Source organism: Schistocerca americana, chromosome 3 (assembly GCF_021461395.2).
Source record: "Schistocerca americana isolate TAMUIC-IGC-003095 chromosome 3, iqSchAmer2.1, whole genome shotgun sequence".
In the NCBI taxonomy this organism is placed as follows: domain Eukaryota; kingdom Metazoa; phylum Arthropoda; class Insecta; order Orthoptera; family Acrididae; genus Schistocerca; species Schistocerca americana.
In genome coordinates this window covers 494,161,379-494,189,300 of record NC_060121.1, presented here as the reverse complement: position 1 = coordinate 494,189,300, position 27,922 = coordinate 494,161,379, and the positions used below count along the sequence as shown (strand labels likewise).

The following is a 27,922-nucleotide window of genomic DNA, read 5'->3' as shown; positions in this document are numbered from 1 at the left end:
TTTTAGCATAGAAGACAATATTTTTAAACAGGGATGTCTAGTGATCCCTAGTCTGGAAGAAAATATAATTCTTGGTATGGATTGGATAGTGAAAGTTGAAGCTTGTTTTGGATGGAGTGTTAAATAATTGTTTATTTTTGAACCTAAAAGTAATACTTATGTGAAAACTAATTTCGTATTTTAAACTGTGGGAAAAGTTGTAACTATTTGCAAAACACTGTGAACCAAGGTAAGTACCAGACATTTTATAAAGATATAAATTTTGATCAGACTGAGGATCAGAATTTTTAAAGTGTAGTAGATTCTAAAGTGAGGAAAGCTAAAACTCTTAATGATCAACAAAAGGAACAACGTAGGAATTTATTATTGGAGTTTAGGAATGAGTTCAGTGAAAGACCAGGGAAAGTGAAAGGCTATCAGCGCATGCTTTACCTTACAGATCATCAACCTTTCTTTCTCAAGCCACATAGTATACAATTTTCAAAAAGGAAAGATTTAGAGAAAGAAATTAAGGAAATGTAAATGTGGGGAGTAATTGAGAGAAGTAGGAGTGCTTACAATAATCCTTTGGTTGTGGTATGTAAGAGAAATGGTAGAGTGAGAATTGTTTTGGACTCTAGCTATCTTAAGTTTCTTTTCAGAGAGAATGACCAACCTGAGAACATGAGCAAGCTGTTACACAAATTTGATTATGTAAAATTCATAAGTAGTTTGAACCTGACCTCTGGATTTCACCAGATTCCACTTGAAATTAATTCTAGAAAGTATACTGCATTTTCGTATGGAGGTAAGTGTTTTCAATACTGTGTGGTGCAATGTGGCTAAATGTATCTGTAGCTGAATTCATAAGAGCTTTGGATTCTGTCTTGGGAAGTGAAGTGGGTTCAAAATTAATTGTGTATGTTGATGACATTTTGGTCACTGAAAAGACTTGGGAACAACATTTGGATCTGTTAAGAGATGTGTTTTCAAAATTGGAATTGGATGATATGACTTTGAAAATAGGTAAGTGTAAATTTGGTGTGGAAGAAGTAAAATTTTTAGGGCATGTTATATCTGAGAAAGGAATTTCACCTGATAAAGAGAAACTTGATGCTATTGCTTATGCTCCTCACAACAAAAAATAGCTTAAATCATTTTTTGGGTTAACGGGATACTATAGAAAATTGCAGCCAAGCTTAGAATGCTACAGGCCTGTGTGAACTTTTGAAGCAGAATACTGTTTGGGATTGGAATCAGGAATGTCATGATGCTTTCCATGAGATCAATGGACAGTTGTGTCAAAGTCACATATTGTTCAGACTGGATTTGTCTCTCCCTTTTTGTATTATGACAGACAGTAGTAATGTTCATTTGGATGCTCATTTACTTCCAGAGGATGAAGTTGAAGGTAGGTCACTTACATTTGCTAGTAGTGTATTGCAGAAGCAATACCAGGTCAAAAAGCCATCATCTATACTGATCACAAAGCATTATGTTATCTCCAGAAGTATAAGCTGTACCATAACAGAGTTACTTATTGGGCCTTGTTTTCACAGCTGTTCAGTTACAAAATCAGATACATTAAGGGCACAGACAATGTAGTTGCTGATGCTTTGTCTAAACTACCTTTAGGGAGTGACTCATCTAACAACTTTGGAGGAGGAGAGAGAGTTTACAATTATGTACATTAGAGGTCTGGAAGAGGAAAAAGAGATCTTCAAGATTTGCAAAGACATCAGCAGGTGTCAAAATCATGATCAAAATGGGAAATTGGTTAGGAGCATTTTGGGTAAGAAAGGAGGGGAAAAGATTGAACAATATTGTAAGGTACACAAGGGTGTTTTATTCGGGAGACACAAGACTGACTCAGATGATTGGAAACTGTGTTGGCCAGAACACTGTACTGATACTTTAAATACTTATACACATGGGAGTTTTGGTCATTGTGGATCAACCAAATGTACACAAAAGATTCAGAAAAACATCTATTTTTATAACACAGGAAGGAGAGTCAAGAGAAGGAGAATGCTAGTTGTGATAGATATCAAAGAGTAAAGGTAAGTAACCAAACAAGTAGAAGACAAATGCAACACATATTCCCTAATAGTAATCTAGACCTCATGTCTGTGGATGTCTACGGATCTTTGCCTAAGTCTAAGATTGGATTTTGATATATTTTTGTGGTGGCTGATGAATTTTCAAAGTTCAAAAAGCTGTTCTTAAGAAAGCTACTAGCAATCAAATCATTTGTAAGTTTGAAAACACATATTTTCATCAGGTGGATACTCCTAAAACAATTTTATCTGACAATGGTTCTCAGTTTACATCACAAGCTTGGAAAGATTTTTTTGATCATGGAAAAAGAAAGCACATTCTAACTTCTATGAACCACCCATTGAGTAATCCTCCAGATAGATATAAGAGAGAAATTGGAAGACTGTTTAGAACATATTTTAGAAAGAATCATACCAGTTGGATAGATTATGTCAGTGATTTTGAGGATATTGTGAACAGCTTACAACATTCTTCAACAGGTTCTTCACCATTTGAAATCATGTTTAATAGCAGATCAGCTAACTTTATTTCTGAGAATGTTGAGTTTCCACCAAGTACAATTCTGTCACCACAAGAGAGAGAAGAGTGTGCCAGGAAGATGATGATAAAGTAAAGGGATAGGAGAACTCAGAGACTCAATGGTAAATGCGGATTTTGTAAGTCTGAGATAGGAGATCTTGTGTTTGTGAAAGCTGAAGAGGAATCTGAAGTGTTGACATCTGAGACAAAGAAATTCTTCGATATTTTATAGGACCATTCCAAAGTCTTAAAAATCTGCATTATAAGGCATACAGACTTGGGTATCCTAAATCTAATAAGTTGTCTGATTATGCAATCTGAGCTGATAACTTATAGACATTATCCATAAGTATTTAATTTTTTTTTTCTTTCTTTTTTGTCAAGGATGTAGTATGTAAGATGTGATTTCTAAAGTTCTGTCTTATCTATTGACTGAGTTTAAGTTTATGCCACACTATATTAGAAGTATATAATTCTGTTGCATAATAGATTTGTGTTCTAGATTTTGATACATATATGGATTGTGACAAAATGGACAAATCCTTTTACAATTTTGAAGTGTGACAATGCCATTAAATATCTAGCGATAAATTTCTAATTTTAGAATGCTATTAGTGTTAAGTATTATTTCTTTCCTTTCTCAGATGTTATGTCTGGTTAAAAATGGAAAGTGAAGCGGACCTTGATCAAGTGTGACTTCCTTTTAACTGTATGGTATATATGTTACATTGCATTTAGGAACTTTCGGGTAATTGAACATGTACAATAATTACAGATTTCTGTAGTTGTATATATACGTTTGGATGTAGCTGTATTGCGTTGATGTACTGGTGTATAGTGTGTGGTATGACTCCTGTAGTTGATAGTATAATTGGTATAATGTCAACTTTATCGTGATGCCACATGTCCTTGACTTCCTCAGCCAGTTGGATGTATTTTTCAATTTTTTCTCCTGTTTTCTTCTGTGTATTTGTTGTATCGGGTATGGATATTTCGATTAGTTGTGTTAATTTCTTCTTTTTATTGGTGAGTATGATGTCAGGTTTGTTATGTGGTGCTGTTTTATCTGTTATAATGGTTCTGTTCCAGTATAATTTGTATTCATCATTCTCCAGTTCATTTTGTGGTGCATACTTGTATGTGGGAACAAGTTGTTTTATTAGTTTATGTTGTATGGCAAGTTGTTGATGTATTATTTTTGCTACATTGTCATATCTTCTGGTGTATTCTGTATTTGCTAGTATTTTACATCCACTTGTGATGTGATCTACTGTTTCTATTAGTCTGCATTTATCTGTTGTGGTATTGGTATCTTTAATAATATGCTTGCTGTAATATCTGGTGTTTATTGTTTGATCCTGTATTGCAATCATGAATCCTTCCGTCTCACTGTATATATTGCCTTTTCTTAGCCATGCGTTGGATGCATCTTGATCGACGTGTGGCTGTGTTAGATGATACGGGTGCTTGCCATGTAGTGTTTTCTTTTTCCAATTTAGTTTCTTTGTATCTGTTGATGTTATGTGATCTAAAGGGATGTAGAAGTGGATATGAAATTGCAATGGTGTAGCCAATGTATTTATATGAGTGATTGCTTTGTGTATTTTGCTAGTTTCTGCTCAGTCTATAAAGAATTTTCTTACAAAACCTACATTATGGACAGGTAAACAATTTATGTCGATAAATCCCCTTCCTCCTCCCTTTCTGCTTAATGTGAATCTTTCTGTTGCTGAATGTATGTGATGTATTCTATATTTGTGGCATTGTGATCATGTAAGTGTATTGAGTGCTTCTAGGTCTGTGTTACTCCATTTCACTACTCCAAATGAATAGTTCAATATTGGTATAGCGTAAGTATTTACAGCTTTTGTCTTGTTTCTTGCTGTCAATTCTGTTTTCAGTATTTTTGTTAGTCTTTGTCTATATTTTTCTTTTAGTGCTTCTTTAATATTTTTATTATCTATTCCTATTTTTTGTCTGCATCCTAGATATTTATTGGCATCTGTTTTTTCCATCGCTTCTATGCAGTCGCTGTGGTTATCCAATATGTAATCTTCTTGTTTAGTGTGTTTTCCCTTGACTATGCTATTTTTCTTACATTTGTCTGTTCCAAAAGCCATATTTATATCATTGCTGAATACTTCTGTTATCTTTAGTAATTGGTTGATTTGTTGCTGCTAGTAGTTTTAGATCATCAAAGTATAGCAAATCTATGATTTTGGGTTGGTATGTTCCAGTAATATTATATCCATAATTTGTATTATTTAGCATGTTGGATAGTGGGTTCAGAGCAAGGCAGAACTAGAAAGGACTTAATGAGTCTCCTTGGTATAAAAGTATTATTGTTATTATTATTATTATTATTATTATTATTATTATTATTATTATTATGTGTACTCTGCACAAAGTGGTTTAATTTAATTGTCATGAACTCTTTTGGATAAAGTCATGGGTGTTGTGGTAAGTTGAGTGAAGACTTGTTTTATTCATGTGTACTGTAAATATCAGGAATACAGTATCTTGAAATTTCATATGTGCAAATCAAACACATGCATGTTTTAAACACATCGTGGACTACAGTCCATACCTCATTTTGTAGGCATTTGTCGGATGCTGTGTTAGTGCTGTCCAACTTGTCTTGCTTATGTATATAATTTCTTTTAATCTGCTAATTGCTGAGAGACTGTTACTTTGAGATATCTTTAGTATATATGTTTATATTACCTTGCTAGTTCATTTTTTCATTGCATTTAGCTCTGTTTATTAATCTACCATATGCGTGAACACTTTTTAATCCATTCTGACATAAACCCCGAATAATTATTTTTTTCATTATAGATGGAAAAAACATACTATGTGATGTGAGGGAGGTATTGAACAGCATATTTAGTACACAAAACAATGTTTCAGAATTCGATGTGAAAGCTAAACAGGGAGTTATCTACCCTACAGATAGCTACTACTATTCTTTGATGTGGTTTGCACTTCTGTCTGCAGGCTGAGTAGCTATCTGTTTAGTAAGTCCTCCATGTGTAACTGCTTTATTTTGGTTTTCCTTGTGCTTTATTAGTTTCGCTCTGCTGCTGTTTGAACCTATTTTCACTTTTACATAATTACAAATTAGACCTAACTGTTAATAACTTTTGTTGAATCTAAAGTAACTGTTTTTAGTACTTTCACGTTAAGAATTTTTATAGTTGTCCATAGCTTTCATTGCCCAGCTTGGCATTAATAACTTTTGTTACATTTAATCAACCATTTCTAATCGAAAACATTTCTTTGGCATATGCTCTATGCTCCCCACCACTTGGTCTCTGCAATTACTGTATTAGTCAATGCATTGGTGAGTCATTCTGTGACTAAAGACTGAAAACTAAGGACACTACGGCGTGATTTGTTTCATCTTCAAAATCTGTTAGGCTGTTAAGCTGTGAGATGTATTCTCCAGTTATTACGTATTGTGCAGCACAATATGAGACCTGGACTCAAGCAACAGAAATGAAGTTTATGAGAGAAATCAAAGGCTGTAATACATTGAATTACACCCTCAAATGGAGACAGAAGGAGAAAATCGAAGATTTTATCAATATTAGAAAAATTGAAGAATACAACCAAAAGTGGCTCAACTATATCCTTTCAATGGCCTACGAGTGACTACTAAAATAAGTTAAATTGGCCAATATGTAAAAGGTATTTGGGAAGATGACGATTATGATGCGCTGTCTCTCATTTTTGTTGAACTTTCATGTCAGCTTCAGGCTAACTTTTGTTTTGTTTAAATAATGACTAATTCATAGTAGATAGTATAATTATTTCAAAATATGTACATTACTATGCAGTCTTCAGCATAAGAAGTCTATTATGTACAATATATACACACTTTATAACTTAAGATGAATACAGTGAACATATTTCAGTTTCTCCTTCTACGGACTCTTGAAATTCTCCAAGCATTTGGTTCTTCATATTTATTATATAGAGGTTCAAGACGTTGGTTCTTCTTGAATTTACTCAGCTTCGTTGGATCAGAAAACTTAAAAAATGCCGGAGCAAATTCAACCAACCACTTTGGATCTATGGTTGTGACTTCACGCATGTACTCTTTGGTTGTCTGCACAAGCTCATGATAGATAACCCTGAAACATATACCAAATTATTTAAAGCTAGACTACAGAGAATAAGAGAATTAGGAAACTTAAACAGAGAACAGCAAATGAAAGGAAAATTTACTGCTGAAAATTCAAACAATGATAATTATAAAGTCATAGTAAATTAATTGCTGCACAACACTCACTTTCTTAGCCACCACTTTTGACTTTATCAGCTCTTGTCAAACAGAAATATAAAACTGTAATAAGAAAAGACTATTGTCATAAAATGGAAAGGAGGGTAAATGAAACAAGTATTTCAGTAATTGCAAAGGACAAAAGCTATATAAAAGGATTCTGAGTTTAGCTCTCAAATCTGAATGTTAGATCAGTGTGCAAATGCTTAAACTTGTGTGTAAGTGAAGAGGAAGGAGATTAAACTGACTGAAATTCTTCTGGGTGTAGTACTGCATAAAATACTTTAATTATGAACTTAAAACCAATGCTTTGACCATATTACAACCTTCCTCATGGTAGTATTTTATACAATGATGTGGTACAACACCCAGAAGAATTTTAATCATCATGACACCAGCCACGGAAGCCTGCATATTTATGTCAAGGAGGTTAAGAGTTTAACTGGTCAGCAGAGATTATTTTACAAGATTCTTTTTTTTTTTTTGAGGGGGGGGGGGGGGGGGGGGGGGGGGGAAGATGTTAAACAAAACATAAACAGGAACAGAAAAGACATATGAAAGTTACCAAAACAGCTTCCGAATTTTAAATAATAACTGTATTTAAATCCTGAATATAAATGTGCACAGAAAAACTACTTGTTTCCCTTTTTTATTTTTTAGTTCTTGTATATGTTGGAAATTCAAATGTGGATTTTTTAACAGCTTTAATGTTTGAAGCTGTATGACAAGGGCAGACGCAACGAACAACACATAGTGCCACATTACAGCCTTCACAACAATATCTTGATGCTCTTATTGTCTTCTTTCTAACTTTGGCTGTATATTGCACATATGCTTGCGGAGTAGGTGGAATCAGTACTGGGAATTTTGACCAATCAGTAATCTGGAGCGGATGTTTGCTGCATTTTAATCAAATTCCTATTTTTATGTTCTCAATAACATAAGGTAAGCCTAAGCAGATTCTTATAACCACAGTTTTTATAAAAGACAGCCAACACATTATACAAATCAAGCTCAAGAAGATGGAAAAAAATCTGCTTGTAATACTTATTATAGCTTTATGAGTTGCTAGGTTGTTGGTTAAGTATATGAATGCATGGTATCTGTCTGAAAGAACAGACACCAAGCAGAATCTATAGCTGTGAAACATTATATGTAAATTGAAGGGAGATCATTGCTGTCAGCTGCAGCGGGACATTAAGTGGATTCTTTTGGACAGACACCATGCATTCCTATAACTGATAAACTTAGCTGGGATATGGATCCCTTCTTCAGTGCAAATGCACAAATATGTCCAACTCCTGTGGGAATCTCCGAGTAGTGAACGGGAGTATAATGAAAGGGGACTGTGGACAGGTGGCGCTCGGTGAGAGTGTGGATCGACCATGAGGCATGCTGAGTGTGTTCGTGCAGTTGCGATAATGCTTTCTTCCGCATGGTGCACTGGTTATCACACCTGCCTAGTAAGTGGGAGATCCTGAGTTCAAATCCTGGTCCTGTACAAATTTTCACTCATCGTTGCTGATTCTGCTTAATGTCCCACTGCAGCTGACAGCAATGATCCCCCTTCAATTTACATGTGTCGGTTAAGTGTTGGCCTACTTTATCCATTCACTATTATGTTGTTAAATGCTATGACTGCTACTGGCCTTAACAGTTCTTCATACTTCTTGCTCGCGAGTTTCACTTCAAGTTTGTGACTAAGGCTTGTGAATGGGCATACAGCTCTGCATATTTTGTTTCAATAAACAGATCAGCAGTTAAGGGGATGTGCAATAATAATTAACAATCATCAATAACTTTTGCTTAGAAGTGCCAGAACTGTGTCATAATGATTTCATTGAACTCTGTTCATTTTCCCATGTGTATGCAAATATTGCAGACTAACTTTGGGACTCACAAATCTTGACAGCCTGGATCCCAAAGATTCTCTCTTCAGCAACGGACATACACCCAACCTAATCTTCACACCCTAGATTGATTTGTGCCTGTATCTGGTATGCACAAAATTTTTACAATATATCTGATAGTTCAAGTTTTTCACAGTTCTTTGAAGTAACCTAACACTGATAAACACAAATATTTGATTAGTAGCTGAGTCTTTCCACTGAGAAATAAGTTTCCTTTTTCTGTTAGCCTGCAGTTATAATGCCTATCAAATTGTCATCAATGAAGAAATATATGAATTACATGACAGCTTCTGCACAACTGTTATGTAGCTATATTGTGAATGAAAGTATCAGAGGAGCTGGCAATAGTACAGTAGATGTATGAACCACTGTCAAGTAAGTATCAGATGAAACATCATCACTGTGCCTGGATGCAAAATATCATACTCTATGTACCTTTCTGAAGGACTAAATTCAACATTAAACTAATGATAATTATCATTTTTGAAGACACTAAATAGTCCACAATACAAGGCTGGGAACCTACCTTTTATTGTTGACTATACGGAAATACAGAAGAGGTGCCCTTTAGTGGTGATAAGTGTAACCAGAACCTAGTTGGCAAACCTACACCTACAGTACAGAATGCTCTCTCTCAGTAAAACACTTAATGATGACCATAAAAGGACAGTAAGTGGGGTCCAGTTTTCTAGTAGTTCTTGTTAAGTTTCTCACCTGTACTTTGGATTATAAGTTTTGACTGAATCAAAAAAATGAGAACCCACGACTTCAGTTAAGAGGATATTGACACGTTTGCAATAAAGTCATTAAAGATAGAATACATGCTCAGATGGAGAAGGATGGGGTTTACCTATTATGGACAGAATGTACAAAGTACGATTTTGAGTTTTCATGGATTTATTTTAAAGCCATGGATTGAGCCTTCTATATTATGTTTTTCTTCATTGAACCCTACATATTAAATAATCCTTAAATGTAGCAACAGCAGTGGACATGGGATAGATTTTTTTAGGTGGTGCACCATAGTTCTGCAATTACTATGTACTATAACAGTAGTTATTTTTGTTTGAGTGGATTGAACTAGTACCATTCCTCCATAACTTTTCTTCATGCCCTTTTTTTAAATTTATAAACAGAAAATACATACACAGCTGACAAGAAAGTATGGGAAGAAAGTCAAAACAGGAGATAAAAGTTGTCAGTTACTGAAGGTGGTACAATGCCTTTGTCAATGCATGATTTACCTTATTAGTAACTAAGGAATTAATAACATACCATTCTGGTTGTCTGTTAAAAAGTGCACTTGATGGGTGGATGTAAACCACTTGACTGTCCACTAAAGTTCGGTATCCTTCTTGAGGATCTTTCTTGGCTGCATTTCGAAAGAATCCTGAACATACTGCTTTCTGCACACGTACTGTGTTTTTCCCAGCAGAGACTACATCCAACTTATGCCTGCACATAATAATGAACATTTAGAAAATTATTTCAAAATAATAAATAAATTAGTGCAATCAATGTAAAATTTTCATTTCATACACATTAGAAAGAGAAAGATAATTTCTTTCTAGAACCTTTTCTTGTTCAAGAAAATTAAACTTGAATATGTGTTGCATCTTAAAACACTGTCCTACCTATCCATAATTCCTAAAAGTTGTTTCCGTACATCCTGAGCACGTTTCAATGTTCTTATTTGGACAAAGTTCTCATAGCACCAAGCATTGGAGAACTTATTATTTTTCCACGAATTGTAAACTGATAAAAGCGTCAGGTGGTCTCCTTCAGGCTGGTTAAACTTGGCCTTCTTTTGATCAGCTAAGGCTTGCTTATCCTTTGGCCTGTAAGATAAAAAGAATTACTTGCCATCCTCGTGTTTCCCTCACAGGATTGCAATTTAAAATATAATTTATTCTGAAAATTTCAAATCTGTCTTTGAGCATAAATGTGCATTTTAAATCACATTGATTTTTAATTCAGTTACTAAAAATCTCATTCTTTAATGAGTTCAGTCACTTACAAATTTCTTTATGATAAGTCTTTTATGTTGGTTTGTATTACACAAAGGAACATGGATATATTATGAATGTATTCAGATAAAACTAATTAAAATAGAAAAATAATACTGTTCAGAGCGCGCGTGTGTGTGTGTGTGTGTGTGTGTGTGTGTGTGTGTGTGTGTGTGTGTGTATTGTTCTATTGTTGACGAAGGCCTTAATGGCCAAAAGCTATAATTGTGAGAGTCTTTTTGTTGTGCCTATCTGCAACTCAAGATATCTGCTATATGGTGAGTAGCAACTTTCCTTCTCATAATACTGACAGTTGTACCACAAGTGTACAAGTGAAAGTAGAAGAAAGTGATGGTTTAACCGAAATACAGTTTTGAGAATATGGTAATAACAATAAAAGCTATTGCATTTGTAGGCAAAAATTACAAACAGCATTAAAGCTGTTTAGTTAGAGAAGGCAGTCTTTCATAATGAAAAATTATTTGTGGGAAACAAGCCTAACACATTCTTTACTAAAACAACCTCATTGTAATGAAGTTGATGAGTACGTACACTCCTGGAAATTGAAATAAGAACACCGTGAATTCATTGTCCCAGGAAGGGGAAACTTTATTGACACATTCCTGGGGTCAGATACATCACATGATCACACTGACAGAACCACAGGCACATAGACACAGGCAACAGAGCATGCACAATGTTGGCACTAGTACAGTGTATATCCACCTTTCGCAGCAATGCAGGCTGCTATTCTCCCATGGAGACGATCGTAGAGATGCTGGATGTAGTCCTGTGGAACGGCTTGCCATGCCATTTCCACCTGGCGCCTCAGTTGGACCAGCGTTCGTGCTGGACGTGCAGACCGCGTGAGACGACGCTTCATCCAGTCCCAAACATGCTCAATGGGGGACAGATCCGGAGATCTTGCTGGCCAGGGTAGTTGACTTACACCTTCTAGAGCACGTTGGGTGGCACGGGATACATGCGGACGTGCATTGTCCTGTTGGAACAGCAAGTTCCCTTGCTGGTCTAGGAATGGTGGAACGATGGGTTCGATGACGGTTTGGATGTACCGTGCACTATTCAGTGTCCCCTCGACGATCACCAGTGGTGTACGGCCAGTGTAGGCGATCGCTCCCCACACCATGATGCCGGGTGTTGGCCCTGTGTGCCTCGGTCGTATGCAGTCCTGATTGTGGCGCTCACCTGCACGGCGCCAAACACGCATACGACCATCATTGGCACCAAGGCAGAAGCGACTCTCATCGCTGAAGACGACACGTCTCCATTCGTCCCTCCATTCACGCCTGTCGCGACACCACTGGAGGCGGGCTGCACGATGTTGGGGCGTGAGCGGAAGACGGCCTAACGGCGTGCGGGACCGTAGCCCAGCTTCATGGAGACGGTTGCGAATGGTCCTCGCCGATACCCCAGGAGCAACAGTGTCCCTAATTTGCTGGGAAGTGGCGGTGCGGTCCCCTACGGCACTGCTTAGTATCCTACGGTCTTGGCGTGCATCCGTGCGTCGCTGCGGTCCGGTCCCAGGTCGACGGGCACGTGCACCTTCCGCCGACCACTGGCGACAACATCGATGTACTGTGGAGACCTCACGCCCCACGTGTTGAGCAATTCGGCGGTACGTCCACCCGGCCTCCCGCATGCCCACTATACGCCCTAGCTCAAAGTCCGTCAACTGCACATACGGTTCACGTCCACGCTGTCGCGGCATGCTACCAGTGTTAAAGACTGCGATGGAGCTCCGTATGCCACGGCAAACTGGCTGACACTGACGGCGGCGGTGCACAAATGCTGCGCAGCTAGCGCCATTCGACGGCCAACACCGCGGTTCCTGGTGTGTTCGCTGTGCCGTGCGTGTGATCATTGCTTGTACAGCCCTCTCGCAGTGTCCGGAGCAAGTACGGTGGGTCTGACACACCGGTGTCAATGTGTTCTTTTTTCCATTTCCAGGAGTGTATTTTTTGAATTGTAAATGTACAGGCTGCATATTAAAATATTTGCAAAAGTCTTAGCTGTTATTCTGGCAACTGTACCACAATTTCTGAAATTATTTGATTATTACATCTCTCACTCAAATATTTTACCTATAATTAAAAGAAATAATCAACATAGTGAGCAAAATATCAAACCTCACATACCTGTAGAAAACATTCTGCACAGAAAGCATTGATACTATTGTGAGCACTTCATCTGAGCAGTTAAGGTGAACTGACATAATTAGCATCTTAGAAAGATTGGGATCAAGAGGAAACTCTGCCATCTGAAACACAAATCACAGCATTCATGAAATATTATACTGCCACTAAAGTCTGACAGATAACCAACAAGTATTTAAGAAGAAATTAAAAGAATTTCTGAATGACAACTCCTTCTACTCCATAGAGGAATTTTTAGATGTAAATTAAGAAAAAAAAAAATTAAAAAAAAAAACAAAAAAATAAAAAAGTTGTTATATTAACTTAATTATGTTGTTAAATTAACTTAATTATGTTATGTATTGGAAAATTTGACTTGTTCCACATCGTTACGAAATATCGTATTCATGATCCATGGAACTAGTATTAATCTAATCTAATCTGAAATAAGTTGCTTTTCTGCCCAGTGAGTTTCCTCAGAATAGGTAGCTGGAAAGTGTCAAGAGAGGAAGATGTATGGAGAAAAAACACACAAAGAAAGGTGTTACTAACACTGACAAATATTTTTCACAATAAAGGATGGCAGCCAAAAACAGTTGCAGGATAGAATTTTTTTATTAAAATTCTTGACCAAGGTTTCGGTACATATAAATATACCTTCATCAGAAGTACATTTCCTGAATAGAAAGACACATTCATTAGAAAAGCCATATCAACGAAAGCGAGAAACAGAAGCTTAAATAACGGTGAAATTGCTAAAGTAATATAGGCACACAATCTTTAGTACTTACTAAAATTACATCATGCACTGGAGAATAATGAAACAATTATGCCAAAAGGCGTCGTCAGTAATTAAAATATCATCTCCATTTGTACGACATGTGTAATGGGTACAGGATCAAAGCGAACAGTTTAACAATGTTACTTCGCCTATGAACTGTTGAGACACGAGTGTGAAGGCACTAAGGTAGATTGTTTCGCCGAGAGAGGGCACTTGCATGTGCCAGACTCGCGCATATTACAATCCATGAATACATACATAAGCGCATCAAAATTATTAAAGGTTGTGTTAATTCAAACTTTGTCTTAATAAATAAAGCGTATCACGCCAATTAAAGACATTTATGTAAACTAGAAATATAGAACCAAATTTACTTGTGTCCTAGTGTCAAACGGATAAAGCTTGCGCTTGGAACATCTAACGAGAGAGGGCACTACTGTAATGCGCGAGAGTCTCGCGTAACGTAGGCAGTGAAATACATACTAGCGAAACAACCAAAATGTTATAATAAAACGAAACCATCTGTCTGTATGAATAAAACATAGTAGTCATTTAACTACACATACACATTGAAATTCATAATTAACAAACATCACAATATGTAGATCCCAACAAGATAGGAAAAGCGCATTTCACCGGCATCAACAAGCAAGAAAATAACTCCTAGTCAGCCAGACTATATTACATTAAGGCAATGAGGGGTTTGAAACTGTCTAAAATTTTTTTTTTTTTTTTTTTTTGTTTCGAAGCTGCACCTGTTCATTAAGAACAAAACCATCTTTTAGAGACAGATGCTTGAAAATCTCTAATTCTTCGAGCAAGTCTAGTTTGTCACCTTTATCAGCTTCATGAAGCAGCTCTACGTCATCCAGTTCTCTTGGCGTGTGCTGTAAGAGCCATAGATGTTCAGCAAAAGTGGAATTATATACGTTTTCCCCATTTTTACCTAACTTGTGTTCTTTTCACCATTATTTAAGCTTCTGTTTCTCGCTTTCGTTGATATGGCTTTTCTAATGAATGTGTCTTTCTATTCAGGAAATGTACTTCTGATGAAGGTATATTTATATGTACCGAAACCTTGGTCAAGAATTTTAATAAAAAAATTCTATCCTGCAACTGTTTTTGGCTGCCATCCTTTATTGTGAAGAATTTTAACAGTTGCTGCTGCAGCCATGTTTAAAATCTTGAAATATGTACCTGCCCAGGTTTCAAAGGCTGTTTCAAAATACATGGACATCTCATTTGAAATCCTGAAAACAGGTATGGCTATTGACTTCACTAAACAGTGTGAGAGACGCCATTTGACACCGAATTATGTGAAGGCTTTTATCAATGTGAAACAGTGTAAGAAGTTTCCATCTACTAAAGCTAAACTGGTGAAACAAATTATGAGTGACAGAATCAGTGACCTTTACAAGAAGAAAGATAAACTAAATGAAGAAGCTTACTCTTTGTATCTCTATATTACTAGAACTTTTAAAGATTATTTTAACTTTCACGTAGACAGTGTTTGGCATAGTGTTAATGAGTGGTTACACAATCGTAAGGTTGAAATTCAGTGTAGACATGATTTTAAACTTCATAAACTGGAAAATGTTACCCCAAAATATAATGTTGTTCATGCAAAAAGAACTGTCAATTGCGAACACCAATTTTTCGACAGAGTACTAAACAAAACTTCTATAAGCTTTACCCCTCAAGAAAGCGCCATGCTAGCGAGAGGTTTTAAATACAATTTCATGCCTGATATTAACGATCCTAAAGTGATAGATAATTTTATTGTTGACCTTAAAGTTGGTCTTGACTCCGTAAAAACTGAAAAATCCCAACAAAATAGGATAGCTCATGAATGTAGCGCAATTATAGAAAGAGAGGTCAAGTGGTAAAAAACAGTGATTTAAAACAGAGAGGTGGTAACATTATTACTAGTATTAACCGTAAATTAAAAAATAATGAGGCTCTCATCACTAAATCAGACAAAGGAAATTCGCTTGTTGTAGCCTATAAAAGTGAATACATTGCTAAAACTTTGGCTTTTTTCGAAGAAAATGGTATATTTGAAATTGAGCAGGATCATACCCCTACGTTACAAAAGCAAATTAGAGATACGTTAAGGAGAAGTAAACATCTTATGAAAGAGTTTCAAAAGAAAACCTTAATTAACATGAACCCTAGAGCACCTACGCTTAGAAGTCAGTTTAAGGTACACAAAAGTCAACACCCAGTTCGTCCCATTGTTAATGGAATAAAGAGCCCACATCACAAATTAGCGAGATTTTTACACACTAAAATTAAAGAAGCCTTTGTTTTTGAAAACAATTACTCTGTTAAAAATAGTGCTGAGGTAATAAACAAGCTAAAATCAATAGAGATCACTTCTTCCTCTCGTTTGGTTTCTTTTGACGTTGTAAGTTTATACACCAATGTTCCAGTGGATATCACTCTTAAGATTATTGAAGGTAACATTCGACAACATAAAACTTTAAGTGAGCTACAGTTGTCGGAACTTATGTCACTACTGCAGGTTGTACTAGATTACAATTACTTTCAGTTTAATGGTAAAATGTATGAGCAACCATTCGGCTTAGCCATGGGTTGCCCGTTAGCTGGCATCTTTGCTGACATCTTTATGAATGCACTAGAAGAAAATTTCTTCAAAAACAACCCTACGTTAGGCAATAAGATTTCTTTTTATGCTCGTTATGTTGATGATATACTCATACTATTTCAAGGTTGTGACCAAGATCTACAACAACTGTTTCATGTTTTCAACAGTTTCCACGAGAAAATGAAATTTACAAAAGAGATACAAAATAACGAGAGAGAACTCAATTTTCTTGATTTGAAACTTAAGTTATCGGGTAACACCATTAGCTTCGACATTTTCCGTAAAGAAACTTTTTCTGATAATATTATTCCAGCAGATTCCTGTCATCCTCAAACTCACAAGATCGCCTTTTTTCATTCTGCAGTTCATCGCGCTGTGAGCACACCTTTAGCACAGAATTGTTTTGAAAATGAAATATTTTTATTAAAATCAATAGCCACTAACAATGGATACGACCCTAAATTAATTGACCAAATTGCTAAGAAAAAAACAGCTGTAAAATTTTCTACTTTAGGAGATAACAGGGCAAAGAACTATGAGAGTAATAACTTTATTTCTATTCCATTTTTAGGGAACGTTTCATATAAGATTAAAAGACTTTTACAGAAACAATACGGTTATAGAGTTGCTTTTTCCGTAAATAATAGCCTCAAACGTAGAGTAATTCATAATATTGGAGCACGAGAAGAACTCAGCACTAAGTCCGGTGTATACAAAATTACTTGTAACGACTGCCCAAACTATTACATAGGGCAGACAGGTAGACCCATTAAAGTTAGGTATAAAGAACACAAGTTAGGTAAAAATGGGGAAAACGTATATAATTCCACTTTCGCTGAACATCTATGGCTCTTACAGCACACGCCAAGAGAACTGGACGACGTAGAGCTGCTTCATGAAGCTGATAAAGGTGACAAACTAGACTTGCTCGAAGAATTAGAGATTTTCAAGCATCTGTCTCTAAAAGATGGTTTTGTTCTTAATGAACAGGTGCAGCTTCGAAACAAAAAAAAAAAAAAAAAAAATTTTTAGACAGTTTCAAACCCCTCATTGCCTTAATGTAATATAGTCTGGCTGACTAGGAGTTATTTTCTTGCTTGTTGATGCCGGTGAAATGCGCTTTTCCTATCTTGTTGGGATCTACATATTGTGATGTTTGTTAATTATGAATTTCAATGTGTATGTGTAGTTAAATGACTACTATGTTTTATTCATACAGACAGATGGTTTCGTTTTATTATAACATTTTGGTTGTTTCGCTAGTATGTATTTCACTGCCTACGTTACGCGAGACTCTCGCGCATTACAGTAGTGCCCTCTCTCGTTAGATGTTCCAAGCGCAAGCTTTATCCGTTTGACACTAGGACACAAGTAAATTTGGTTCTATATTTCTAGTTTACATAAATGTCTTTAATTGGCGTGATACGCTTTATTTATTAAGACAAAGTTTGAATTAACACAACCTTTAATAATTTTGATGCGCTTATGTATGTATTCATGGATTGTAATATGCGCGAGTCTGGCACATGCAAGTGCCCTCTCTCGGCGAAACAATCTACCTTAGTGCCTTCACACTCGTGTCTCAACAGTTCATAGGCGAAGTAACATTGTTAAACTGTTCGCTTTGATCCTGTACCCATTACACATGTCGTACAAATGGAGATGATATTTTAATTACTGATGACGCCTTTTGGCATAATTGTTTCATTATTCTCCAGTGCATGATGTAATTTTAGTAAGTACTAAAGATTGTGTGCCTATATTACTTTAGCAATTTCACCATTATTGAAGCTTCTGTTTCTCGCTTTCGTTGATATGGCTTTTCTAATGAATGTGTCTTTCTATTCAGGAAATGTACTTCTGATGAAGGTATATTTATATGTACCGAAACCTTGGTCAAGAATTTTAATAAAAAAATTCTATCCTGCAACTGTTTTTGGCTGCCATCCTTTATTGTGAAGAATTTTAACAGTTGCTGCTGCAGCCATGTTTAAAATCTTGACTGACAAATATATTAAATTGTAAATCCAAAGCTTTCTCTTGTTGCATCTTACACTGATTTTAATAAGCTTAAAGTTCACACCAAATAAATGTGTGTAGTATGTCATTTTACCAACATTACAAGAGTCATTATTTCACATGACATTTACAAAATTAATCAATGAAAAAAACAATGAGTATCAATTTGTAAATTATGACCAGGCAAGCACTCAATATCAGGGCCAACAATTATATTTTGTTCAGAATTCTCTCCATTTACACAATGGTCATACTACACTGAATAATGTGACGTTCATCTGGGTGTGATATGTTAAATGTCTTCTACTGGGAAGACTACTGTTTTGTTTGAACAAAAGATAAGAGCAGTACTCCCTTAATTTATAGTAGGGCATGTCTTTGAATAAAAGATGAGGAACATGTCTTCTACCACATTTTAAATTAACTTACAGTTATTACAAGGGTCACTCCAAAAGAAATGCACACTTTTTTTTTTTTTTAAATCCATCTTTTATTCTACATGTTTGAAAGTTTTACAGTGTGTAGATACATCCTTTAGGAACAATATTTTCATTTCTCCACATAATTTCCATCCCTCTCAACTGCCTTACGCCATCTTGGAACCGGCGCCTGTATACCCGCACACTAAAATTCTGGACCAACCTGTTGGAGCCACTGTTTGGAAGCGTTGACAAGGGAGTCATCATCTTCAAACCTTGTTCCATGAAGAGAGTCTTTCAGTTTCCCAAAGAGATGAGAGTCACATGGAGCCAGGTCAGGACTGGACTGTAAGGCGGGTGTTTCAGTGTTGTCCATCTAGTTTTGTGATCGCTTCCATGGTTTTTTGACTGACATGTGGCCATGCAATGTCGTGCAGCAGCAAAACATCCTGCTTTTGCCGATGTGGTCGAACACGACTCAGTTGAGCTTGAAGTTTCTTCAGAGACGTCACATATGCATCAGAATTTATGGTGGTTCCACTTGGCATGATGTCCACAAGCAAGAGTCCTTTGGAATCAAAAAACACAGTAGCCATAACTTTTCCAGCAGAAGGTGTGGTTTTGAATTTTTTTTTCTTGGGTGAATTTGCATGATGCCATTCCATTGATTGCCTCTTCGTCTCTGGTGAAAAATGATGGAGCCATGTTTCATCACCTGTCACAATTCTTCCAAGAAATTCATCCCCACCATTCTCGTACTGTTCCAAAAGTTCGCTGCATACCATTTTTCTTGTTTCTTTGTGAGCCACTGTCAACATCCTGGGAACCCACTTGGCGCAAACCTTTTTTAGCGCCAACACTTTGAATATTCTGCAAACACTTCCTTCCCCTATCCCAACATAGCGTGACAATTCGTTCACTGTGATGCGTCCGTCAGCAGTCACCAATTCGTTAACTCTCTGCACATTGTCTGGAGTGCGTGCAGTACAAGGCTTGCCGCTGCGAGGACAATCTTCAATATTGCCGTGCTCGCTTTCATCACGTAACCTGCTTGCCCACCTACTATCTGTACTGCGATCAACAGCAGCATCTCCATACACCTTTTTCAACCGCTTGTGGATGTTTCCCACTGTCTCGTTTTCACGGCACAGGAGTTCAATGACAGCACGTTGCTTCTGACGAATGTCAAGTGTAGCAGCCATCTTGAAGACATGCTGTGACGGCGACACTCACGGGAACACGTTGAACTAAGTTTGAAAACAAGTGGGAAGAATGTATCTACACATTGAAAAACTTTCACACATGCAGAATGCAAACTATATTTTTACAAAATAGTGTGCATTTCTTTTGGAGTGACCCTTGTACTTTCACTTCTTGTGCTCATGTTGAGTATGAGAGCCTCATTTGATTATAGAAAATATGAACAGCCGTGTCACAAAGGATGTGTCACACTTTTTAAACTCTTACATAAGTTGTGGACAGTTTATGACCTGTGTGTTGATAATATTTTACAGACTTCAGTAGTTTCTGAAATGCATGGAGTATTAAGCTGTTCTTAATCAGCATAAAAAGTGCCTTCCCTTTTCCGTAGCAGTTTTGTTAAAACTGGTTCTTAACATTACTTTGGAATACATTACGGGAAAGGCAGTGATCAATGTCTTACAAATATTTACTATTAAAAACAGTCTTGATCATGATTTATTTATCAAGGTGACCGGTTTCAACCACTACTGTGGTCATCTTCAGACCATTGAGTAGGAACCTTTTTCTGTTGGAGAATCACTATTAGTGCGTAACCCTCTAAACTTCTTGTAATCTCCCAATACCTGACTTGGCATTAAATGAATTACTTTGGAATACATTACGGGAAAGGCAGTGATCAATGTCTTACAAATATTTACTATTAAAAACAGTCTTGATCACGATTTATTTATCAAGGTGACCAGTTTCAACCACTACTGTGGTCATCTTCAGACCATTGAGTAGGAACCTCTTTCTGTCGGAGAATCACTTAACACTTGCTGCTATAAACAATATGGCATCATTATGGCAGTTGAAACAGCTGCAACTTGCTCCACAAAAATACACTTATTATGTGATATCAATAAATTCATGCAGTTGTCAGAAACAAACTATAAATACACTGACCTTGATCTTTTACACTATGCCCTTGAAGTACTTGTGTTTAGAATGCTTTTTCTTTGCTTCTATGAACTTAGAAATTCAAATTGGCATCACTGAAGAAAGAGAGTCCCTTTACCAGTCAAACAGAAACAAGTAAGAGATCCTATATCTGCCCCTACAATGATTTCTTCCACTCAGTTCCTAGATATTGTATATCCCACCAGCCTGCCTCCCTGAGGTAAGAGTTTTCCATAGACTTCATTCTCCATCACTTTTCGTAATGTCTCAAACAATTGAAAGTCCAAGATGGAATAACAACAACATTGAAAGGATAGATTGCTATTCATCACATTGTGGAGGCATTGAATCGCAGACAGTCACAATGGAAAAGACTGGTGCCTGCCTGTGACTTAACACCTCCACTATGCCGTGAGTAACAATCTATACTTCCAATATCTTCTCCATATTGTGGACATTTATCAATCCATTTAATTTTTATATCCTTTTGTAGCAACAATACAAAAAATATTTATTCTCTTGCTCCTGTTGAGCAATTTCAGGAATATCTCCTTCAACCCAAACAAGTTACTTTTCATTCACAAAAGAAAAAGAGTTTTCAGTAATCCTTTTGGTGACTGATCCGTTCTCACTAACTGCCCTAATGGTAGATGTGTCAGTCATATATTCTATAACGAAAATACTTGGTTTCTAATCACAGGTAGCATTAAGTAGGTACTGCATACAGAGGATTCACTTATTTTTATTTGGCAATGTACATTATTCACATCTGTAATGTATTCTCAGTATATTCATTTTATCATTTATCTACTCTTCACAAGAAATATGTGTACATTACTTTAAATAAAACATATTTTAGTTCTAAAACTCATTACAGGTACTTGCAGTTTTCATTAAGAGTAATGCATAAAGGATTTACTATAATTACCCTTCGTCCAAGTCTAGTCAGAAGACCTTCATTATCAAGAGCACTTAATGAGTGCAGCTGTTCAAGAGCCATGATAAGACTTTCAACAGGAGGAGCATCCATGAAATCAAAATGTAGCAGGTCATTAATGCCCATTGTCTTCAGCTGAAGCACTGTTGTGGCAAGGTTGGTTCGCTGTATTTCTGGCACCGGAGTAGGCAACATTTCATCTCGGTATGCACGTTCTGTGTACAGTCTGTAACATTTTCCTGGACCTGTTCGGCCAGCACGGCCTGCCCTCTGCTTGGCCTGTGCCTGAGGCAGAAAAAGACCATGGATATACATAGATTCAGTATTTAATACAGTGCAGAACATTTGAAGATTTATTCATACCATTGCAATTTACTGTTGAAAACAAAGAATTATTGCTGAAAAACCAAAATTAATTTACTGTTTAATTCACATTTTGATAAGGAAAAACATTAGATCTGATTCTGGATTCACTGAGTTGCAATTTAGCTATGTGATCCATAGTCAAAACCAGTTACTCTGGGTTGTTGTTGTTGTGGTCTTCAGTCCTGAGACCGGTTTGATGCAGCTCTCCATGCTACTCTATCCTGTGCAAGCTTTTTCATCTCCCAGTACCTACTGCAACCTACATCCTTCTGAATCTGCTTAGTGTATTCATCTCTTGGTCTCCCTCTACGATTTTTACCCTCCACGCTGCCCTCCAATACTAAATTGGTGATCCCTTGATGCCTCAGAACATGTCCTACCAACCGATCCCTTCTTCTGGTCAAGTTGTGCCACAAACTTCTCTTCTCACCAATCCTATTCAATACTTCCTCATTAGTTATGTGATCTACCCATCTAATCTTCAGCATTCTTCTGTAGCACCACATTTCGAAAGCTTCTATTCTCTTCTTGTCCAAACTATTTATCGTCCATGTTTCACTTCCATACATGGCTACACTCCATACGAATACTTTCAGAAATGACTTCCTTACACTTAAATCAATACTGGATGTTAACAAATTTCTCTTCTTCAGAAACGCTTTCCTTGCTATTGCCAGCCTACATTTTATATCCTCTCTACTTCGACCATCATCAGTTATTTTGCTCCCCAAATAGCAAAACTCCTTTACTACTTTAAGTGCCTCATTTCCTAATCTAATTCCCTCAGCATCACCCGACTTAATTAGACTACATTCCATTATCCTTGTTTTGCTTTTGTTGATGTTCATCTTATATCCTCCTTTCAAGACACTGTCCATTCCATTCAACTGCTCTTCCAAGTCCTTTGCTGTCTCTGACAGAATTACAATGTCATCGGCGAACCTCAAAGTTTTTATTTCTTCTCCATGAATTTTAATACCTACTCCAAATTTTTCTTTTGTTTCCTTTACTGCTTGCTCAATATACAGATTGAACAACATTGGGGAGAGGTTACAACCCTGTCTTACTCCCTTCCCAACCACTGCTTCCCTTTCATGTCCTTTGACTCTTATAACTGCCATCTGGTTTCTGTACAAATTGTAAATAGCCTTTTGCTCCCTGTATTTTACCCCTGCCACCTTTAGAATTTGAAAGAGAGTATTCCAGTCAACATTGTCAAAAGCTTTCTCTAAGTCTACAAATGCTAGAAACGTAGGTTATTGCCTCACGTGTTCCAGTGTTTCTACGGAATCCAAACTGATCTTCCCCGAGGTTGGCTTCTACTAGTTTTTCCATTCGTCTGTAAAGAATTCGTGTTAGTATTTTGCAGCTGTGACTTATTAAACTGATTACTCTGGGTATTCATTGGAATTAGACATAGTGTATGCTATAATAGACTACTCTGTTTTGCTATCCATATTAATTGCTTGGTAGCATGAAATGTCTTGACTCACGATTCAGATACATAGAATTTAATAACAGTAGAAAATAATGTATTTACATCTGTATCTAAATGACTACTCTGCAATTCACAATTAAGTGCCTGGCAGAGGGTTCACTGAACCACCTTTAGTTATTTCTCTAGTGTTCCATTCTCGAATAGCATGCAGGAAAATATTTGTGTGCTCTGATTTCTTTTATTTTGTTACAATGATCATCTCTCCCTGCATAGGTGGGTACCAAAACAATATTTTTGCATTCAAAGGAGAACACTGTTGATTGAAATTTGATGAAAATGTCTTACAAGAATGAAAAATATTTTTGTGTTAATGACTGCCTCCTCATCTCCACATCATATTCATGACACTCTCATCCAGATGCATCCTAAATTACATGAAATGTATTCACAGTTGCAAATATGGGCAACCATCAACTGTATAATGGAATTATGATGGAAATTTCTGCTGGGTTGGGACTCGAACTCGGATTTCCCGCTTATCGCAAGTGGTCACCTTACCACTGGGCTATCTGAGCATGTCTCAAGGCCAGAACCAAACTTTCATATGTCATCAACCATGTGTCAACAACCTGTACTCATACTTTCATACCGAGTGAGGTGGCGCAGTGATTAGCACACTGGACTCGCATTCGGGAGGACGATGGTTCAATCCCGCGTCCGGCCATCCTGATTTAGGTTTTCCGTGATTTCCCCAAATCGCTCCAGGCAAATGCCGGGATGGTTCCTTTGAAAGGGTACGGCTGGCTTCCTTCCCCGTCCTTCCCTAATCCGATGAGACCGATGACCTCGCAGTTTGGTCTCTTCCCCCAAAACAACCCAACCCATACTTTCATATGTATATTTCAATACAGGGGACACATTTTAATTGAAATTCTCTTATCCATTGTCCGCATGCATTTCATAATGGCTATAGTCGCCACAGTGCCAGTTCCTTTGTATATGCATGCAGCTCCAAAGGAACCTGGCATCATTTTTCTGAACAATATAGACATGGTAACATCTTATTTACCTGCTGACACTGGACATGTGATTTTCTACTAAAATGACTTCCCTGTATGGGAATATACATGTGAATGTACAAGTACAGGTTGTTGATGTATGGTTGATGACATGTGGAAGTTTGGGTCTGGCAGTGAGTAATGCACGGATAGCCTAAAAGTAAGGTGACCGCCTGTGGTAAGCAGAAAATCTGAGTCCCAGTGTAGCACAAACTTTCATTGCTGCCATTCCATTATACAGCTGATAGTTGTCTATACTGGCAACAGTGAATACATTTCATGTATTTCATAACAGCTGTAGTCACCACAGTGCTTGTTTCTTCATACACACATGCATGACCAAGGGAACTTTGCATCGTATTTCTGAACAACACAGGCATTGCAGCACTATAGTCTGCATTGCCTCACTATAGTCTGAATTGCCTCAGCAGTTACCTCCTACCACAGATTTATCTGTTGCTCGCAACTCACATTTAGTACTCACCAGAATCTGAAAATTAGCATTATAACATCTCTTGCCTTTCCTAAAACTTGCGTCTCCCTTGATCCATTTAGGAGGCACTACTGCTTCCTTGCAGCATCTGCACAACTTTCTTTTACTTTTCCCATTTCCTATCTCTATCATTCTCCAGTTGTCATTGCTTCATCAATTGGTAAGTTGCTGCTACTCTTCTATTTGATCCATTGCAATAATTTGCGCCCTAAGCTTATTATCCTTCAAATCACAAAAAAGAAGACAACCTTCTCAACTGAATCTCTGAAAGACAAATTAGTTTGTTTCATACATCTCTTCCACTATAGTGAGAGCTGCCCTTATTTCATGCAATTTGAAAATTTTCTTTCATTCGCTTTCATGAAAATAAGCACTCTGTCTTTAAATACAAAACTACAAAACCAAAGCAAATGCAAACTAGGAATGATAAGCACTTACATTCCTAGGACATGGATCATTTACAAGTTTTCTTATTGACAGACTATAAAAACTGCTGGTTTCAGGTTTTGAGTTACAGTTTCAAGTGGGTTGATTTTCATTCGCAATTTACAAACTGTTTACTCAGACTACTTTTTGTATGTAATAGTGGAAGGAATATTTTATTTTGGGGAACAAGACAGCACATTAGTTCAGTTTTCTTTACTAATTATATATATTACTGCATATATTGAGGTTTATCCATTGAAATCCTATCTAGTTTACCATGCCCTTGCTCACAGCAGCTACATTAACTGAAAACAAAATCTCTTATGTTGAGTGTTGCATTTTGTCTACCAATCTTCCCTCTCTATATATATAAACAGAAATCACCTGCTCACTTCTGTTTATATATTCAGGCTAATCTCAGGAATTACTGTAAGGATTTTGATCAGGTTTTGACTAATAGATATACTGGTTCACGAGGAAGATTTATGTACATAATTTCATGGAAGTTGCCTGAATTATGATGAATTGAAGATCCCCACCACTGTGAAAACACATGCCATTGTCACCTAGCATTACAGTTACCACAATCCTAGAGAGCAGCTGCAACTCGAGAGGGCAGCAGCAACTTGAGAGAACAGCAAATCTTATCCAGATTGTGTGCCGCACCTGGTGGTCTAGCGGTGAAGTGAATGCCTGCAGGATCGAATCCCAGTTGGAATATTATTATTATCTTCACTTTCTCAGACGTTAAGTCCGGTTAAAAATGGAGTGACGCGGACCTTGATCAAGAGTCACTTCCTTTTAACTGTACGGTATGTGTTATATTGCATTTAGGAACTTTCGGGTAATTGAACATGTATCAATAATTACAGATTTCTGTAGTTGTATATATATGTTTGGATGTAGCTGTATTGCATTGATGTACTGGTGGATATTGTGTAGTATGACTCCTGTAGTTGATAGTATAATTGGTATGATGTCAACTTTATCCTGATGCCACATGTCTTTGACTTCCTCAGCCAGTTGGATGTATTTTTCAATTTTTTCTCCTGTTTTCTTTTGTATATTTGTTGTATTGGGTATGGATATTTCGATTAGTTGTGTTAATTTCTTCTTTTTATTGGTGAGTATGATGTCAGGTTTGTTATGTGGCGTTGTTTTATCTGTTATAATGGTTCTGTTCCAGTATAATTTGTATTCATCATTCTCCAGTATATTTTGTGGTGTATACTTGTATGTAGGAACGTGTTGTTTTAAAAGTTTATGTTGTAAGGCAAGCTGCTGATGTATTATTTTTGCGACATTGTCATGTCTTCTGGGGTATTCTGTATTTGCTAGTATTGTACATCCGCTTGTGATGTGATCTACTGTTTCTATTTGTTGTTTACAAAGTCTGCATTTATCCGTTGTGGTATTGGGATCTTTAATAATATGCTTGCTGTAATACCTGGTGTTTATTGTTTGATCCTGTATTGCAATCATGAATCCTTCTGTCTCACTGTATATATTGCCTTTTCTTAGCCATGTGTTGGATGCGTCTTGATCGATGTGTGGCTGTGTTAGATGATACGGGTGCTTGCCATGAAGTGTTTTCTTTTTCCAATTTACTTTCTTCGTATCTGTTGATGTTATGTGATCTAAAGGGTTGTAGAAGTGGTTATGAAATTGCAGTGGTGTAGCCGATTTATTTATATGAGTGATTGCCTTGTGTATTTTGCTTGTTTCTGCTCGTTCTAGAAAGAATTTTCTTAAATTGTCTACCTGTCCATAATGTAGGTTTTTTATGTCGATGAATCCCCTTCCTCCTTCCTTTCTGCTTAATGTGAATCTTTCTGTTGCTGAATGTATGTGATGTATTCTATATTTGTGGCATTGTGATCGTGTAAGTGTATTGAGTGCTTCTAGGTCTGTGTTACTCCATTTCACTACTCCAAATGAGTAGGTCAATATTGGTATGGCATAAGTATTTATAGCTTTTGTCTTGTTTCTTGCTGTCAATTCTGTTTTCAGTATTTTTGTTAGTCTTTGTCTATATTTTTCTTTTAGTTCTTCTTCTTCTTCTTATTATTATTATTATTATTATCATTCCCCCTCACCCCCACGCACACACTACCTTTTACCTAGCATTCACCTCTTAATAATGTGGAGATTCGCCAGAAATAAAATGTGATTCGGATTCCACATTACACTATAGGTCCTCTTTCCCTGGCTGGATAACTGGTTAGAGAAATGCAAGTTGCCTACATAATGTATGGCTGATTGCAATCATTTCAGAACAACTGCACAGCAAAAAGATGTGAATCTGTGGTATTCAATTTTTTATGG

The 27,922-nt window shown here is 36.8% G+C and overlaps 1 protein-coding gene across 1 annotated transcript in view; it reads right to left on the bottom strand.

The window, feature by feature from the left end:
• Window positions 1-6,346: 6,346 nt before the first annotated feature.
• The window catches only part of LOC124605482 (ATP-dependent RNA helicase DHX8), a 155,867-nt gene continuing 134,291 nt past the window's right edge, over window positions 6,347-27,922 (bottom strand). Inside the window, exons 16-20 of the mRNA XM_047137203.1 lie at window positions 21,808-22,101; window positions 12,914-13,035; window positions 10,386-10,589; window positions 10,027-10,206; window positions 6,347-6,692 (exon numbers count right to left, since the gene is read on the bottom strand). Of these exons, the coding sequence (XP_046993159.1) occupies window positions 6,470-6,692; window positions 10,027-10,206; window positions 10,386-10,589; window positions 12,914-13,035; window positions 21,808-22,101 (1,023 nt within the window). The 3' untranslated portion in view covers window positions 6,347-6,469. The remainder of the gene's footprint in view (window positions 6,693-10,026; window positions 10,207-10,385; window positions 10,590-12,913; window positions 13,036-21,807; window positions 22,102-27,922) is intronic.